The sequence below is a fragment of the Halichoerus grypus genome, chromosome 14 (genome assembly GCF_964656455.1).
Source record: "Halichoerus grypus chromosome 14, mHalGry1.hap1.1, whole genome shotgun sequence".
NCBI classification, from domain to species: domain Eukaryota; kingdom Metazoa; phylum Chordata; class Mammalia; order Carnivora; family Phocidae; genus Halichoerus; species Halichoerus grypus.
The window spans coordinates 59,435,253-59,451,483 of record NC_135725.1 but is presented as its reverse complement, the minus strand read 5'-3'; the positions used below and the strand labels follow the sequence as shown (position 1 = coordinate 59,451,483).

Here is a 16,231-nt window from a genome sequence, read left to right as displayed (position 1 = left end):
TTAACATGGATACTCTTCTGACAACTATAGAAGCCAATTAGGACAGAAGTTTGGCTAATCCAAAAAGTTATAACTACTTCTACAAGAAAATCTTCTATTAGAATCAGGGCAGGATTGATGCCAGGATGTTCCTTAGCTTCCAGTACCTGAGAATTCAAGGTTAAAACAAAATTTTGCTATCACTTATATTTGAGTTTGGAATCCTTTAAAAGGTCCAGTCACATAGCCAAATCAGAACTTAGGTTCACTTGTGTTGTCATAGTGTCAGCAGTTGGGATTTCTCTCAAGCATATATAAGCTCCCAAACTAAAGTGAAATTTTGTTTGAATAGTGAACAGTGTGTTGATATTGTCTAACTTCAGGAGGAAGTCAGACTAACTTTGAAGAATACATGTTCCTAAGAGAAACGGATACCCAAAAATATGTACATAAATGTTCATAGCAGCATTATTCCTAACAGCAAAAAGTGGAAAGAGTTCAAATGTCCATCAACTGATGCAGTGAATCATTTTTCAACTATAAAAAGGAATGAAATACTGATACACAAACTACAAGATGGATGAGCTTTGAAAGCATTATGCTAAGTGACAGAAGCCAGATACAAATGACACATACTGATGAAATGTCCTAAATAGGCAAATTTGTAGAAATGGAAGGTAGATTGGCGATTGTCCAGGGCTTGGGCAGGACTGGAAAAATGGGGTAGTGGACTGCTAATGGGCACGGGTTGGAGGTGGGGGGCTCTGGAATTAAATAGTGGTGATGTTCACACAGGTCCTGTGAATCTACTAAAATCTACTGAATTGTATCCTTTTGCAGGGTGATTTTTTTATAGTATGTGAATTATATCTCAGTAAAACTATTGTCAAGAAGAAACATGCTATGTGCTTTGCTTTTGTACATTGTCTCAGTGTTCATAGCATGCTTTTGAAGTAGGCAATGAACCTGTGAGTCCTCTAGATAATATTGAGGTTCATATTAAGTTATTTATATAAAAGTCACATGGCTGATTAGTGACAACAGCAAATCTGTCTAATGCCGAAGCTCATAAGCTTTCTAATATAGCATCATGCCTGCTCTATCTTATCCCATTTAGCCCTGGTTCTGATTTATAAATATACACCTGCTCAATTTCATATACTAAAAATTAAGTGTCTGAAAAAATTTTATGAGTAGGTCAGTGTATCATGACTAAAAAGCAATTTTAACTTTCATATACTTTCAGTCTCCTTTTTAAGAGAAATTTCAAATAGTAAAATGTTATCTTTGAATGGATAGCGGAAATGTTTTAATGACCTGTTTCAGAGATTTTCTTACTGAAATCCAATTAAAGATAGGAAGATTTTACTATAGTCTGTATGTCCACATGTATAAATTTAGATTGGTGTAAACATCAAGAAATACATGACCTTAAAGGTGTTTTTGGGGGGGGTTAATTTTTATTCTAAAACATAGTCTAAACACTGGTAGTATATTAATATATTAGTTTGCTTTTTTCCTCCCTCAGCCTCTGCAAAGGATAGAAAATGAAGTGGAACTCTTAGGAGAGCATCTTCCAGTAGGAGGTTTTACTTACCCTCCATCAGCCCATGCCCCAACATTACCTCCATCAGCTCCTTTGCAGTTCTTAACCCATGATCCTTTGCATCAGGAGGTGTCCTTCGGAGTAGTAAGTTTTCATTCATGGTTATTAATCTATTACTTGCTCTGATAACTTACTTGTTTTGAGTTGTTTCTATATAACTCTACATATTTAGAATTTTAAATGTATTCTTGAAAGCATTTGGTTGGAAAATTGTATTTAAAAATACACCTAAGAGTGCCTGGGTGGCTCAGTCGTTAAGTGTCTGCCTTTGGCTCAGGTCATGGTCTCAGGGTCCTGGGATCGAGCCCCACATCGGGCTCCCTGCTCGGCGGGAAGTCTGCTTTTCCCTCTCCCGCTCCCCCTGCTTATGTTCCCTCTCTCTCTGTGTCTGTCTCTGTCAAATAAATAAATAAAATCTTTAAAATAAATAAATAAATAAAAATACACCTAAGTGTATTTTCTTTTTTTAAAGATTTTATTTATTTCTAGAGAGAAAGAGAAAGCCGGGGGGGGGGGGGCGGCGGCGCGAGCAGAGGGAGAGGGACAAGTAGACTCCACGCTAAGCTTGGAGCCTGATGTGGGACTTGATCCCTGAAATCATGACCCCAGCCGAGATCAAGAGTCAGATGCCAAACTGACTGAGCCACCCAGGTGCCCCAACCACTAAAAAATACACCTAAGTGTATGTTTTAAACCAGTTGTTGTATTTATGCTAACATTTAATAAATACCAAATGTTACTTAAATAGTAAGGAATTTTGTAGGTTTTTTAGGAAGAGAGACCATTCGACAGAATAAATAGTTACAAATGTAGAATGATCTTAAATTGTTTTAACATTTTTCTCCTACAGCCTTATCCTCCATTTATGCCTCGGAGGCTCACAGGACGTAGTAGATATCGATCCCAGCAGCCAATACCACCTCCCCCTTATCATCCCAGCTTACTACCATATGTATTGTAAGTTCTGTTTTTCTCATTTTAGTGAATTCTGAATTTTGATACCCTTGACATTCTCTTTCTTTTATGAATATCTTCTATGTGATGTATGATTTAGGGTGTGTTAGAGATTTGTTTTTATTTAATGTTAAGGGGTGGGGCTGGGGAACTATGTAAGGGTGAAATAAAGAGAAGAGCCAAGAACAAGGGAGAAGTGGGAGAGGAAGAAATTTGTGAGCCAGAAAATAGGTCAAAAGGTTAAAAAATAAATCAAAAGGTAGAAAAGTTTACAATTTTTGCCTCTCTTACAGCTGTGATCACTAGTCACCTTTGAATATCCAGCTTTTTTTTTTTTTTTTTAAGATTTTATTATTTGAGAGAGAGCGAGAGAGTGCGCACATGCACGCAGCAGGGAGGGGCAAAGAGCGAGGGAGAAGCAGACTCCCCGCCGAGCAGGGAGCCCGACGTGGGGCTTGATCCCAGAACCCTGGGATCATGACCTGAGCCACCCAGGTGCCCCGAATATCCAGCTTTTGATGTTGCTGCTTTCCCAAGGAAAGAGGGACAGAGAAATCATTTCTGTGCCTTAGAAATACTGTTAGGATTAAGTTTGTAACAAATGCCCAAGGGTTACACATGATAGTTTTGAATTTCTCTCATGTAATGAGTTCAGAAGTAGGCAGTTCAGGGATGTTAGCCCCATAATTAAGGAATGGTTCTACCATGTTCAAAATTTTATGGCTTTCTCTACATGATTGAAGTTGGCTCCTTGGGTTCTAGCCATTATATCTACACTCCAACTAACAAAAATGAAAATGGATCTCTCTGCCTACCTGCCTCCTCTCAAGGATACTTTCATAGAAGTTGCATGTATTACTCCTGCCTACTTCCCACTGGCCAGAATTCAGTCTCAAATCTGTAATTACCTTCTAAGAAGACTAGGAAATGTCTTTATACAGAGGGCCATGTTCCTATACCACACTATTTTGATAATTTTAGCTGTATTATAAGTCTTAAAATCAGATGGTATCAGAACTTGGTTCTTAAGATTATTTAAAGTCTTACATGATCCATGTAAAGTTTAAAATCAGCAGATTGGTTTCTACTAAAATAGAGTTTGCTGGGATCTTAGTAGGGGTTGCATGAAATTTATAGATCAGTTTTGGAAGAGAATTGATATCTTCTAGTCTGCTTAACAGTATATTTCTCTATTTGTTAATTTTTAAAAAATTTTTCCTGGTAGTATTTTTAGTTTTTAATTATACAGGTCTTGCGTGTGTTTTGTTAAATTAATCCCTGATGTTTCATTTTTTTATGCTATTGTGAATTGTATTTTTTTAATGTCAGTTTTTATCGCTAGTAAAGTCCTTTTCTTTAAAGAGTTGCCACTGATTAACACTGACCATTCTTTATTCTTTTAGCATTAACCTTATTCTTCCCAAACTGTTCTTTGAAGTAATGTACCAGTGTATGAATGCTAGTGTTGGTTGTTTTCACTGCAGATCAATGCTCCCAGTGCCACCTGCAGTGGGCCCAACTTTCAGCTTTGAATTGGACGTGGAAGATGGAGAAGTAGAAAATTATGAGGTTAGTCGGTGAACTGTGAGTTTGTTTGGGTAGTGTTATATGTGTAAGAAGTATTGTTCTACTCATTCACTCATTCACCTAATTAAACATGCATTTGATAAATCCTTTGTATGTTTCACAATACAAATATATCAAAAAAGTGGTCAGTATCCTTAGGATATTTCTACATGTACCATATAGCTATGATAACAAGATAGGCTTGGTGCTGTATTAGAATTACATACAGTTCCTGTGAGAGAATATAATGAGAAAACAGTTAATTATGATTGGGTGTTCTGAAAAGATTGTGTTTGAGCTGGTTCCTAAAGGATGGAAAAGCTGCTTCATGCATGAGATTGAGGTAGGGAAGGCTGGATATTCTTGAGGCATGATACGCAGTTGGTGGCTTAAGTGAAAGGGAGAAAATAGAGAGTTGATTGAAAATCTCAACTGGCTGTTGTTGAGTATGTGTGCCCTGCTAGAGACATAATTTTGACTATTGTGGGAGGAAAGAGCTGCTAAATGTTTTGGTTCTCATGGCATCAGACTCTACAAAACTCTATTAGTAGCAAGAAGGAATAGATGGGAATGGTTAGACATTAGTGGAAGGAAAACTTATTTAATAGGTTGAGCAAATTATAGAACCATGTGATTCTGAACTACGGGAACTGTAAATATAAAAGAGTAGATCTTGAGAGACTTTTCTTTTTTATTCTTAAAATTCTTAAATATGGTTTAAGTTGAGAGACTTAATACTAGAATCAGGTATTCATTGCTGAATGGTTTGTGGTAGTGTCGGGTGTGCATAGGGGGCTTGCAAAAGAAGATGCTCTGCAAAAAAGATTGCAATAGTTCATGAAGAAGGCAGAATGAAAGAAGACAGCAAGTCAGGTAGCTTATATTTTATATATTTATGTAATTATATTATTTATATAATATATTATTTGAGGTTAGGAATGGGAGGTGCAGTTCAGGGGTTGGAAGATAACTTTGTATTGTTGAATGTGAGTGACGATATGACTTTTTTTTATACTGCTAGTTACCTTTCTCACCCCAGCCTTACTCAGTCTCTATTTATACAGTGTGAATAGAACCTAGGGACAGAGAAGAGAAGCTTACACACATAATCTTAAAGCACCTTTGGTTTTATTTTAACACATGTGGAAGAGATCAGGCCAAATACTATATTCTATAGTTTTCAAAATGGTATTACATCATTTTCCCTCTACCTGTATAATCACACCACACTGCCCTTTGGATTCCAGTTCCAGATTTCTAGAGCGAGAAAGGGGCTGTAATAATTTCCTGGTTTTGTTTCTACACTTGCATGACTTCAATTTCATGCAAAGAAGTTGGTTATTCTTTAGGTATTCTGTACTAAAATTAAGTCACAAGTAATGTTGCTGAAGAGGACAGCTCTTCTTAAATAGATTATTTACCCATCAGTGGAAAAAAACAGTGATACCATCACAACATAAGAAAAATATTTTGGGACGCCTGAGTGGCTTAGTCGGTTAAGTGGCTACCTTCGGCTCAGGTCTGGGATCGAGTCCCACGTCGGGCTCCTTGCTCGGTGGTGGGCCTCCTTCTCTGTCTGCCTGCCATTACTCCTGCTTGTGCGTGCTCTTTCTCTCTTTCTCTCTCTCTCACACAAATAATAAAATCTTTAAAAAAAGGAAAGAAAGAAAAATATTTTTTATTTGGCATTGGAATACCTTTATAAACTGTACTTTGGGTTAAATATGTTTGATCTTTTGCAGCCATACTTTAATCCAGTCAAGACTCTTGCTTTTCTGGTTTTGAATCTATCCTCTGCATTCTTTTTTTTTTTTTTTTTTTATCCTCTGCATTCTTTCCCAAGTGCCTTTATTACCCTTGTCCTTCTGCCTAAGAACTTTCCCCCTCCTCTACATTTGGAAATGTAACCGTCTTTTAAGACCTAGCTAAAAATACTACCTCTGTGAAAGGCATTTATAGTCCATTCCCAGATCTCAACGATTCCCTCCCTCCTTTTTGTGTAAAGTTCTTATAAAACTATGCATATTAATCATGTCCTGACTTTAGTTTGTCTTGTTGCTAGATCATATAAATTCATTGAAGGCTTGATTATCATTATAGCCTCCATCCAGTAAGGACTTAATGAACATACTTTATTGAATATAATTGTTACAAGTTGTTTTTAATGACCACAGTGTCCTATAGTATATATAATATAGGTATAAAAGATTTACATCAGCTATATCCTAAATTTTATCTGCTAATTGTAATTGGCATCAATTAAATTTAACAAATTACCATTTACCATTTTAGAGGGACTTAGAAGTGTGCGTGGTAAAGGGGGAGCAATTTATTTAGATGACCCAATTCTCCAAATAAGCTGTACCAAAAACAACATTGTGGGGTCATCATATTAAGACACAACTATCATATCATTAATTATTGAGGTTTTGGGAAATTGATTCTGTTTCTCTCATTGTCCATCATCATTTCATTATTAGCCATTTTCTTAACCCCGCGGCTGCCTAAAAAAATAGGGGAAAGCAGCATACGAAGGGCTGCCAGATTGTAGGATAAAGCAAATGAGTAATTAGAGCCGTTGAAAACTGGGAGAAAGGAGGTACTGGCATAAAATCAATAAGCATAATAACAGCATAATGGAAGCATAACGGTCTTAAAATCCATGATTTCTTAGTGATAACTTCAAAAAGTAAGAAACTCACTGGTCTTTTCCTGCATTTTCTATTTAAATTAGGCTACTGAGTACAGTTTGATAAGGGACAGTGGCTCAGTATAGTAATATTTCATCTAATAAATAAGAAAGTGATAGAATATTACCATTTTGCCATCTTTAATGGACTAATGGACCTAAGCAGTGTTCCATTAGTGGCTGCTAACGTAACAGGTAGACATGATGAGCTTTATGGAAATAGTCAAAGCTACCAATTTATAGGAAGTACAAGGGACAAGAAAACACAAGTCTCAGGGTAGGTAGGTTCGGTCAGCAAAATTCAGACTGGGAATTTATACAAGCAAGCCATTGACCTGATTTGTTCAACAGATAGGAGTAAAAAAAGATACTAGAGACATACCAAGCAATGGTAATATATGGGTTTATTTGGATCCTGATTTGAACAAACTACTTTTTTAAAATATTTTTATTTATTTGTCAGAGAGAGAAAGGCAGGCAGAGGGAGAAGCAGGCTCCCCACTGAGCAAGGAGCCCCATGCGGGACTAGATCCCAGGACCCCGAGATCATGACCTGGGTCAAAGGCAGGTGCTTAACCGACTGAACCACCTAGGCGTCCCTCCAACCTAGACTTTATTAATGATAAACTCTGGCCTAGTCTTCTCAGTCCAGACCCAAATAATTAACTCCTTTGAGGGATGCCTGGGTGGCTCAGTCGGTTAAGCATCTGCCTTTGGCTCAGGTCATAATCCCAGGGTTCTGGGATCGAGTCCTGCATGGGGCTCCTTGCTCAGTGGGGAGCCTGCTTTTCCCTCTCCCTCTGTACTTTCCCTACTTGTGCGCTTTCTGTTTTTCTCTCACTCTCTGACAAAAAAATAAATCTTAAAAAAAAAAAAAGTTTTTGAAAATAATTGAAACCATCAGAGGCATTTGACATTTAAGGAATTGTTAATTTTTTAGGTGTGATGATGTTATTGTGGTTATATTCTTTTAAAACATCTTTTATTTTTTAGAAGGGTGGTTCTCAACTTGGGGACGGTTTTATTTCCCAGAGGCTATTTAGCAACATCTAGAGACATTGTTGGCTGTTACAACGGGGGGTAGGGGGTTATTGGCATCCAGGAGCTAGAGGCCAGGGATGCTGCTAAACATCCTACAATGTACAAGGACAGCCCTCCCACAGTAAAATTTTGTCCAGCCCCAAATGTCAGACGTGCTGAGGTAGACAGGTTGTTTTAAAGATACACACAGAACTATTTTACCAATTAAATAAAATGTTTTAGCTTTGTTTCAAAATAATCTGGGGTTTTAGGAGTGGATAGTACTCCATGAAATTAGTCATGAATTGTTGAGCCTGGGTTATAGGCATGTGGAAATTCATTATACTGTTTTTCTAGTATTGTATATATTTAAAATTTTCCATAATAAAGATAAGGTTGAGTTTTTCTTTTGTTTGTTTGCTTTTAGGGGTTTTTTGATTATTGAAATAGAAAATTTAAAGAGAGGGACACCTGGGTGGCTCAGTTGGTTGAGCATCTGCCTTCGGCTCAGGTCATGATCCCACGGTCCTGGGATCGAGTCCCACATCGAGCTCCTTGCTCAGTGGGGGGCCTGTTTCTCCCCCTGCCTGTGCGTGCTCTCTCTCTCGCAAATGAATAAAATCCTTAAAAAAAAAATTTAGGGGCGCCTAGGTGGCTCAGTCGTTAAGCGTCTGCCTTAGGCTCAGGTCATGGTCCCAGGGTCCTGGGATCGAGCCCCACATCGGTCTCCCTGCTCATTGGGAAACCTGTTTCTCCCTCTCACACTCCTCCTGCTTGTGTTCCCTCTCTCACTGTATCTCTGTCAAATAAATAAATAAAATCTTTAAAAAAAAAAATTTAAAGAGAGATGAAAATTGTCTCCTTTTTCCCTCTCTAGGCCCTGTTAAACCTGGCAGAGCGACTGGGAGAGGCTAAGCCTCGAGGACTGACTAAAGCAGATATCGAACAGCTTCCTTCTTATCGGTTCAATCCTAACAACCACCAGTCAGAACAGACTTTGTAAGTATATCTTTCCTACATCACTCTGAAATTTCTTTTTCTACCTTTATAAAATAAAGCTTGAGAGTCAAGGGTAACTTGATAAAGATAAGTAGTGTCTATTGCATACTCCAGGCCTGTGCTGTTTGGTAAGATAGCCACTAGTTATGTGGGGCTGTTTAAATTAAATAAAAAGTTAAGTTTCTTTATTACTCTCACTAATGATGCTGTGTTAGATGTAGAACATTTCTATCTCAGAAAGTTCTGTTCGACAGTCCTGTTCTGGATTTTTAGGTTGCCTAGAAGTTTTATGGTTTCTATTTCAAACTTTAGAATATTTTATGTAAGATTGAAGAGTCTCGTACATGTACAGGTTGAGGTTTTTACGCAAATATTCTGCTTATTATGGTATCTTCAGTAACAGCTTTACTGGGACCTAATTCACATGTAAAGTGTACAATTCAGTGGTTTTTAGTATATTCAGAGAGTTTTGCAGCCATCTTCAAATTCAAATGTACACCATTTCTTCACCCCAAAAAGAAACACCTTGCCCACTAGCAGCCACTTCCCATTTTCCCCCACCCCTATCCAGTCCAGTATAGCCTCCCACTAATTTACTTTTTTATCTCTGTAGATTTGCCTGTCCTGTACATTTAACATGAATGAGATCATACAATATATGCTCTTTTATGTATGGCTTCTTTAACTTAGCATAATGTGTTCAAGGTCCATCATGTTGCTTCTATCAGTACTTCTTCCTTTTTATGGCCAAATAATATTCCGTTGTATCGATAACCAAATATTGCTTATCCCTTCCTCAGTTGATGGACATTTAGGTTGTTTCCATGTTTTGACTAGTAGTAATAATAATGTCGTGAACATTTGTGTACAGAATTTTTCTGTGGATATATGTTTTCATTTCTCTTGGTTGTCTAAATAGATCATATGGTAGCTTTGTTTAACCTTTTTTTTAAGTTTTTATTTATTCATTTATTTAAATAGTCTCTACATCCAGCATGGGGGCTCGAACTTACAACCCTGAGGTCAAGAGTTACATGCTCTTCTGATGAGCCAGCCAGGTGCCCCAACTTTGTTTAACCTTTTGAGAACTTCCAGTTTTTTCCAAAGTGGATACGCCATTTTACATTCCCACCAGCAATATGTAAAGTTTCTCTACATCCTCTCCAGTGCTTATTATTATTTCTTTTGATTCTAGCTGTTCTAGTGGGAGTGAGGTTGTATCTAATTAAGGTTTTATCTCCATTTCCCAGATGGCTAATGATGTTGAACTATTTTACTGTACTTATTGGCCACCTATGTATCTTCTTTGGAGAAATGTCTGTTAATATCCTTTGTCCATTTTTAAATTGGGTTGTCTTTTTATTATTGAGTTGTAGAGGTTATTTATATGTTACACATACAAGTGGTTCCCTTATGAGATATGATTTTCAAAAACACCTCCCATTTTGTAAGTTGTTTTTGCACTTTCTTGCTGGTGTCTTTTGAAGCACAATTTTTTTTTATGTTCAATTTATCTACTTTTTTTGTTTCTTGTGCTTTTGGTGTCATTTCTGCTAAACCATTGCTTATTCCAAGGTCATGAAGATTTACCCCTATGTTTTCTTCTAGGAATTTAATAGTTTTTAACTCTTAATTTAGGCCATTGTTCCACTTTTCAGTTAATTTTCATATATCATGTGAGGTAGGGGTCCAACTTCATTCTTTTGTATATAGAGGTCTGATTGTTTCAACACCATTTTGTTGAATATTAATAGTGTCTTCAGTATTAAGACAGCTTGGATGTTTAACCAGTGTTCTTTTTTTTTTTTTTTTTTTTTTAAAGATTTTATTTATTTATTTGACAGAGACAGAGAGGGAACACAAGCAGGCGGAGTGGGAGAGGGAGAAGCAGGCTTCCCGCTGAGCAGGGAGCCCAATGTGGGGCTCGATCCCAGGACACCGGGATCATGACCTGAGCTGAAGGCAGATGCTTAACAGCTGAGCCACCCAGGCACCCCTAACCAGTGTTCTTGATGATCTCTCAGTAAAGCAAAGCACTCTAAATGTCTTAATATCATGATTTTTTTCAGGATATTGATAGATTATTTTGTCGTAAACTTTAAATGACAGTTTGAAAAGTGAGATGGTAAATGGTTTTATCTAGGCTTCATTAGTCATAAAGCAGACAACCACTTGGATTTATGGTTAAATGATCTTTTTTGCTTTTTTTAGGTGTGTAGTATGCATGTGTGATTTTGAGTCAAGGCAGCTACTTAGAGTTTTACCCTGTAACCACGAGTTCCATGCCAAGTGTGTCGACAAATGGCTTAAGGTAAAGTGATGGCATCGGTGAAGAGAGTAACACTGAATTTTCTTTGTTATTGACCATAGTTTTATGTAAAATAAGTCCATTGTTTGGTGGAGCATGGGTAAGGAGACAAAATATTCAGTGATTTCTGCAAATGAAGATAAAAGGCCAGTAAAAATTAACTAGAGTCATAAATGTGGGAGTGATTGTGCAAAACTTGAAAATGGGTTATCTGTCCTTTCTAGTGGTGTATAGGGATGAGGCCTGAACTTGCTGGGCCAGTTTCCTGTGAGAGTTTAGAAGGGGACCTCACTGGACCTCCTTTGTCAGAGATTTACATGGGAAATGAACCACTAGTGCTTTTATTTAATTCTGATCATTTTCTCTTTTGTAGATATGAAATACCCAAAGGACACAAATTCTATATTTTATAATAGAATAAAAATATGCGGTAAAATAATTTAAAAATAGTCAACTTTATTATTTTTTTAAGAGTATTCTGATTAGGAAATAGTACCACTGGGTTAGAAGGTCACAATTTGGTGAGGAAGAAAGATGAGTTAAAATAGAATCAGTCCTCTGTGTGAGCACAGAGTAAGGGTGCCCAGTTTAGCTCAAGCCGAATCCTGAAGGCAGAGAGTCTTAACTTTTTAGAAGATAGTATTATATATGCACAGCCCTGCGGTGTAGGAACAGACACTGATCAGAAAACAGCAGATTGCATATGGCTGATTAGCAAGAGTGGCAAGAGAAGAGATGTTCAAAGATTCGGCCAGTGACTGGCCTATTGTGAAATCACATTGCGTGTGAGGGAGTGTGGACTTGATCCTGGAAATGATGTGGAAGGCTGTGACTGAAATTGTGTTTTATCAAGATGACTGACCGCCATTTGGAGAATGGAAAAGGAGAGAGATTTCTGAGATGGAATGGTGATGTTCTGGGCTAGACAGAGAAGGAATACTGGCAACTGGATGAAAAGAAGAGGACTGATTTGAGAGCTATTATAATGTACGGATGGGAGTATTTGATGAATAATGTGGTTCAGAAAGTAAGAGAGCAGGTGATACTTAGTTTTGTGGCTTTGGCAACTCAGAAAATGGTGGTGCCATTTGTTGAGAGGTCATTTTAAGCTAGTTATTAAATCTGTCTAAACTGGTGATAGGTAATCTTGTCTATATGTTGAAACAGACCTATAAAAAAAAATCATTCATCAGCTGCTAAGTCTTTGAGTTTGTGGTGTATTTTTTAAAAAGAGAGATTAAATGATTGCTTTGTACTTCTTTAAAGGAATAAAGAATGTAAAAACTATATGGGAAGTAAATAATAGCTCATTGCTTTTCACATGTTACATTGTGTAAATCACAGTTCAGACAAGTTTTCTCTTTTGTGTTTTAGGCAAATCGTACTTGCCCAATCTGCCGAGCTGATGCTTCAGAAGTGCATCGGGATTCAGAATGACCAACCTAAGAGCACAAATTTAGTTTGGGTGTTCCTCATCACATGTATATACGAACTATCCATTGAACTTAATCTGTGTGGCTTCCAGCCCTCCCTTTACCAAAAGGGTCAATGGACCTTTCTTTGCACTGTGTGACTTAATCAACTATAAAAGCTTACAATTAGTCTTCACAATTATGGGATTGTTATACTAACCGTGTGATTGGAACTCCAAAGACTTTTTCTTTAGCTTAATTTTGTGTGTGCACTAACATTCCCTGGTTTTTGTGTGATCATTCCGAGTGTTGCTGCAAGATTACAGTGGACGTGATCTTTTAGCATGTGCTTTTATAAAAAGTGGTAGCTCCAGATGATATAGCAATCTACCTTATATAGAGCCTTCAGAAACTGTGAGTGGAAATGAATGCAGCGTATGACTGTTGGTGATAAATGTATCTGTGTGTGGGAGAGAGTGTGCGCAACTACTTGTGTGAGGGCATGGTAGCTAATGTGTGTATGAGATCCTATATACCAGCATGTACCAAGAATGTGTGTGTAGTTTTAATTATGCTGCAATGTATAATCTGGTGTGTTATTTAAACAGCACTAGTACTGTACACTGGTTTTTTCCCTTGTGTTTGCTGTTGCACACTGATTGCTAAGGGTGCATCAATGATAAGCATTGAATACTCCATCCCTTCCCTCCCAGTGAATGGAATGAGAAAAGCCTTCTTCCTTTGCTTCAGGCAGCTGTCACCTTCTCTTCGCTGGTGGTCCCAAGTGGGTCACTTAAGAAAAAAAGTGTAACAGATTTCTCACTCCATGAACCGGATTTTTTGATTCTGTTGTGGAAAAAAAAAAAATTTTTTTTTTTTAATCTCCAACTTGCTGTTTCCAAAAAAAAGGTGCAATATCATACATCATCAGTTAGCAATATTAGCATTTCAATCAGTGATTTGAATGTTGATACTTTCTTGTTTTTTCCTTTACATTTCCAGTAAGCTTCTTAGAGGAAGTACCTGTGATTTTTTTTTTTTAATGTTTAGGATTGTAGTCTATTCTGAAGATATTTGAGTAATATATTTCTAAGAATATCGCTGGTCCCCTGAAGTCTCACCTCCTTTACTTCCACCAGAACAAAATCTGTTAGCTAATTCAGCTTGACTTCTGATACGTTCTTTGTTAAGCTCTCATAGGCAACTAAATTGTTTTAAGAAACTATATTTCTGTTTGTATCGATTCACCTGCCAACCTCCAATTCTGAAAGTTGTCTAGTTCTTCCCTCAGTAAATGTGCTTCTCATGGAAACCCTCATTTCCAGGATGGATCAAGTGCTGTGACAGCTCGAATTCTTAGACCTGATGTGCTTCGATGTTTTATTGCTTTTTTAAAAAATTTTTGTTTGAATGAGAAAAATTTAATATAACAGGTCCAGAATACTTGCAGTATAAATGAAGATTTGATTTTTGTATAAAAAATAATGCTGTAAAACAGGAATTGACCTTCATTTAGTTGATCTGAAATAATACATAGCTGTGTGGGGTTTTTTTATAGGTCCATTGAGCATCATTTAGATTGTTTAAAGTCATTTTTCCAGCAATGTTTTGATTCCTCCCTCGTTCTTTTATTGTCTTCAACACTGTCTGTCTCTTCCTGCAGTTGAGGTCATTGCTTTGTTTGCAGTAGCGCAAGCTGCATAATCCCAGTCAGGACTGTGATGACTTGCTGCCAGCCTCACTCAGCTTTCAGTTGGCTCTGTGTCAGTTTTCTACTCAGTGTTAACTACTTGTTACTGCCATGCTACTTGCCTTCCCTTGAAGTCTCTATAAGCTCATCCCAGCTTAGAGTTCAGTAAAGTCAATTCTCACAGAAGCACAATTTTGCCCTTTTCCAGACACTGTTGCCTCTATCTAGTCAGACAAATAGGATTTTGCACACTTTCTGTTTGCCCCTGTATTTGTCAGTGCATCAGAAATACATCTCAACAGTGCTAAGGTGCACATGTTACTTTTCAATCATTAGGACGTTCCCCACCTGTTCCTGATGAATAAAAAGCGTGTTGAAGACCAAAATTATTGGCATAGGCATAATAATCAGCTACATTATGAATCACGTATAGTTTGATCTTTATTTTTTTTAATTATAAAAAATCATGTTTAAAATGGCAAAAGCCCATCTTATACATAGACTCTTTTATATAGCTGCAAAAAATTTATATCTGTACAGATCTAACATAACACTACTACACTCAGTATTCATTTTATTGAAGCATGCAAGTAAAGCACTTTTTCTAATTTATATAGATACCTAATTAACAAGGCACATTGTACTAATGACTAGGAAAAATAGCTCTTTCTTCCCTCCCTCTTACGATGAATTCTTGTCATAATATCCCTTTTCCAGCAAATTTTCGAGAGGCAGTTGGCAATTTAGGAGGCAGCAGGGTCTATTTTGGTAAAATCCTGAAGTAATGTTGCACTCTTGTGACTGATCTCTCTTTGGGAATGTCTTTCTTTGCATGGGGCCCTTAGAGATGTGTACAGATTTGCTTATTAAGTGGTTAGTGTGTATTAGGAGCATACATTGCATGTGTTCTGAACCAGCTCAGACTAGCCACAGTGAGCAACTTCATGGCTAGCAAAAGAAAGAATAGTTGATTCATGCCCAGCTGTTGTCACCTTGAGCGATGCACCAGATAGCAGGCAGATGTTGGTTTGTTGCCTTCTTCCTCTTTTCTCCTAAAACAATATTGGCTTTACCATCTTAACTCTGCTGTGGGGTTTCATTTTGTGTTGTTTTGCATGAATTATCATCTTTGAATTATTTTAGCGTGCCCCCCCCCCATAGAACAAAAAAAAACAAGTCAAGGCCTCCAGGTATCGAGATCTCATTAGGATTTTCTGTCCTGAATTTTTTTGAGCAAAATCTGGAAAATGTGAAAGCATATTTAGATTTTATACACTCTCTGAAATGTGATTTATTAAGATTCTTAAATCTGGGCCTCTTACAGTATTTTGAATGAGATCTACCAACTCAAAGAGAATATTTTTCACAGATATCTTTAGGCCTTCATTAGAAAGCTATTTCCCCCCCTGTTGGTACATTTGGTTACCTCATTTTGCTGTTTGTTTCAGATTATGAAAGCTTACAGGGGTGTTTTTTGGAATCATTTGCTGAGTCATTTCCTCAAATCATATTCCATTGTATCAGTTAACATATAGTTTTAAATGTACGTATTATAAATATCTGTAACCAAATCATTTGAAGGCTTGATAAATTTTTAACAAAGTTTGTACATTTTTTATGAAAGTTACTAGTAATGCTTTACTAAGTAGTGCAATGAATTTTTATTTTTAATCCCTGTGCCCAATTTTGGAGTTGAGAGGGTTGTTGGTAATAAATGTATGATGTACACTTAAAACATTTTGTTGTGTTTCGTGTTACTGTGTTAGGGAAGGGGTAGGGTTGTATGTACTTGAAGGGAGGGTTGTGGGGAGATATTGGCAGGAAGATGGAGCTGTTGAGCTACCTGCGGCTAGATTTATTTAATTTATTTATTTATTTATTTTAAAGATTTTATTTATTTATTTGACAGACAGTGAGAGAGGGAACACAAGCAGGGGCAGAGGCAGAGGGAGAAGCAGGCTTCCCGCTGAGCAGGGAGCCTGACGCGGGGCTCGATCCCAGAGTCCTG

The 16,231-nt window shown here is 37.2% G+C and overlaps 1 protein-coding gene across 9 annotated transcripts in view; it reads left to right on the top strand.

The window, feature by feature from the left end:
- The window catches only part of RNF38 (ring finger protein 38), a 131,136-nt gene extending 115,178 nt beyond the window's left edge, over positions 1 to 15,958 (top strand). For all 9 annotated transcript variants that reach the window (XM_036076143.2, XM_036076142.2, XM_078061456.1 and 6 more), the window contains 6 exons: positions 1,508 to 1,669; positions 2,436 to 2,542; positions 4,024 to 4,108; positions 8,692 to 8,813; positions 11,025 to 11,124; positions 12,496 to 15,958. In XM_036076143.2, coding sequence (XP_035932036.2) covers positions 1,508 to 1,669; positions 2,436 to 2,542; positions 4,024 to 4,108; positions 8,692 to 8,813; positions 11,025 to 11,124; positions 12,496 to 12,558 — 639 coding nt within the window. In that variant the 3' untranslated portion in view covers positions 12,559 to 15,958. The remainder of the gene's footprint in view (positions 1 to 1,507; positions 1,670 to 2,435; positions 2,543 to 4,023; positions 4,109 to 8,691; positions 8,814 to 11,024; positions 11,125 to 12,495) is intronic.
- Positions 15,959 to 16,231: the final 273 nt, after the last annotated feature.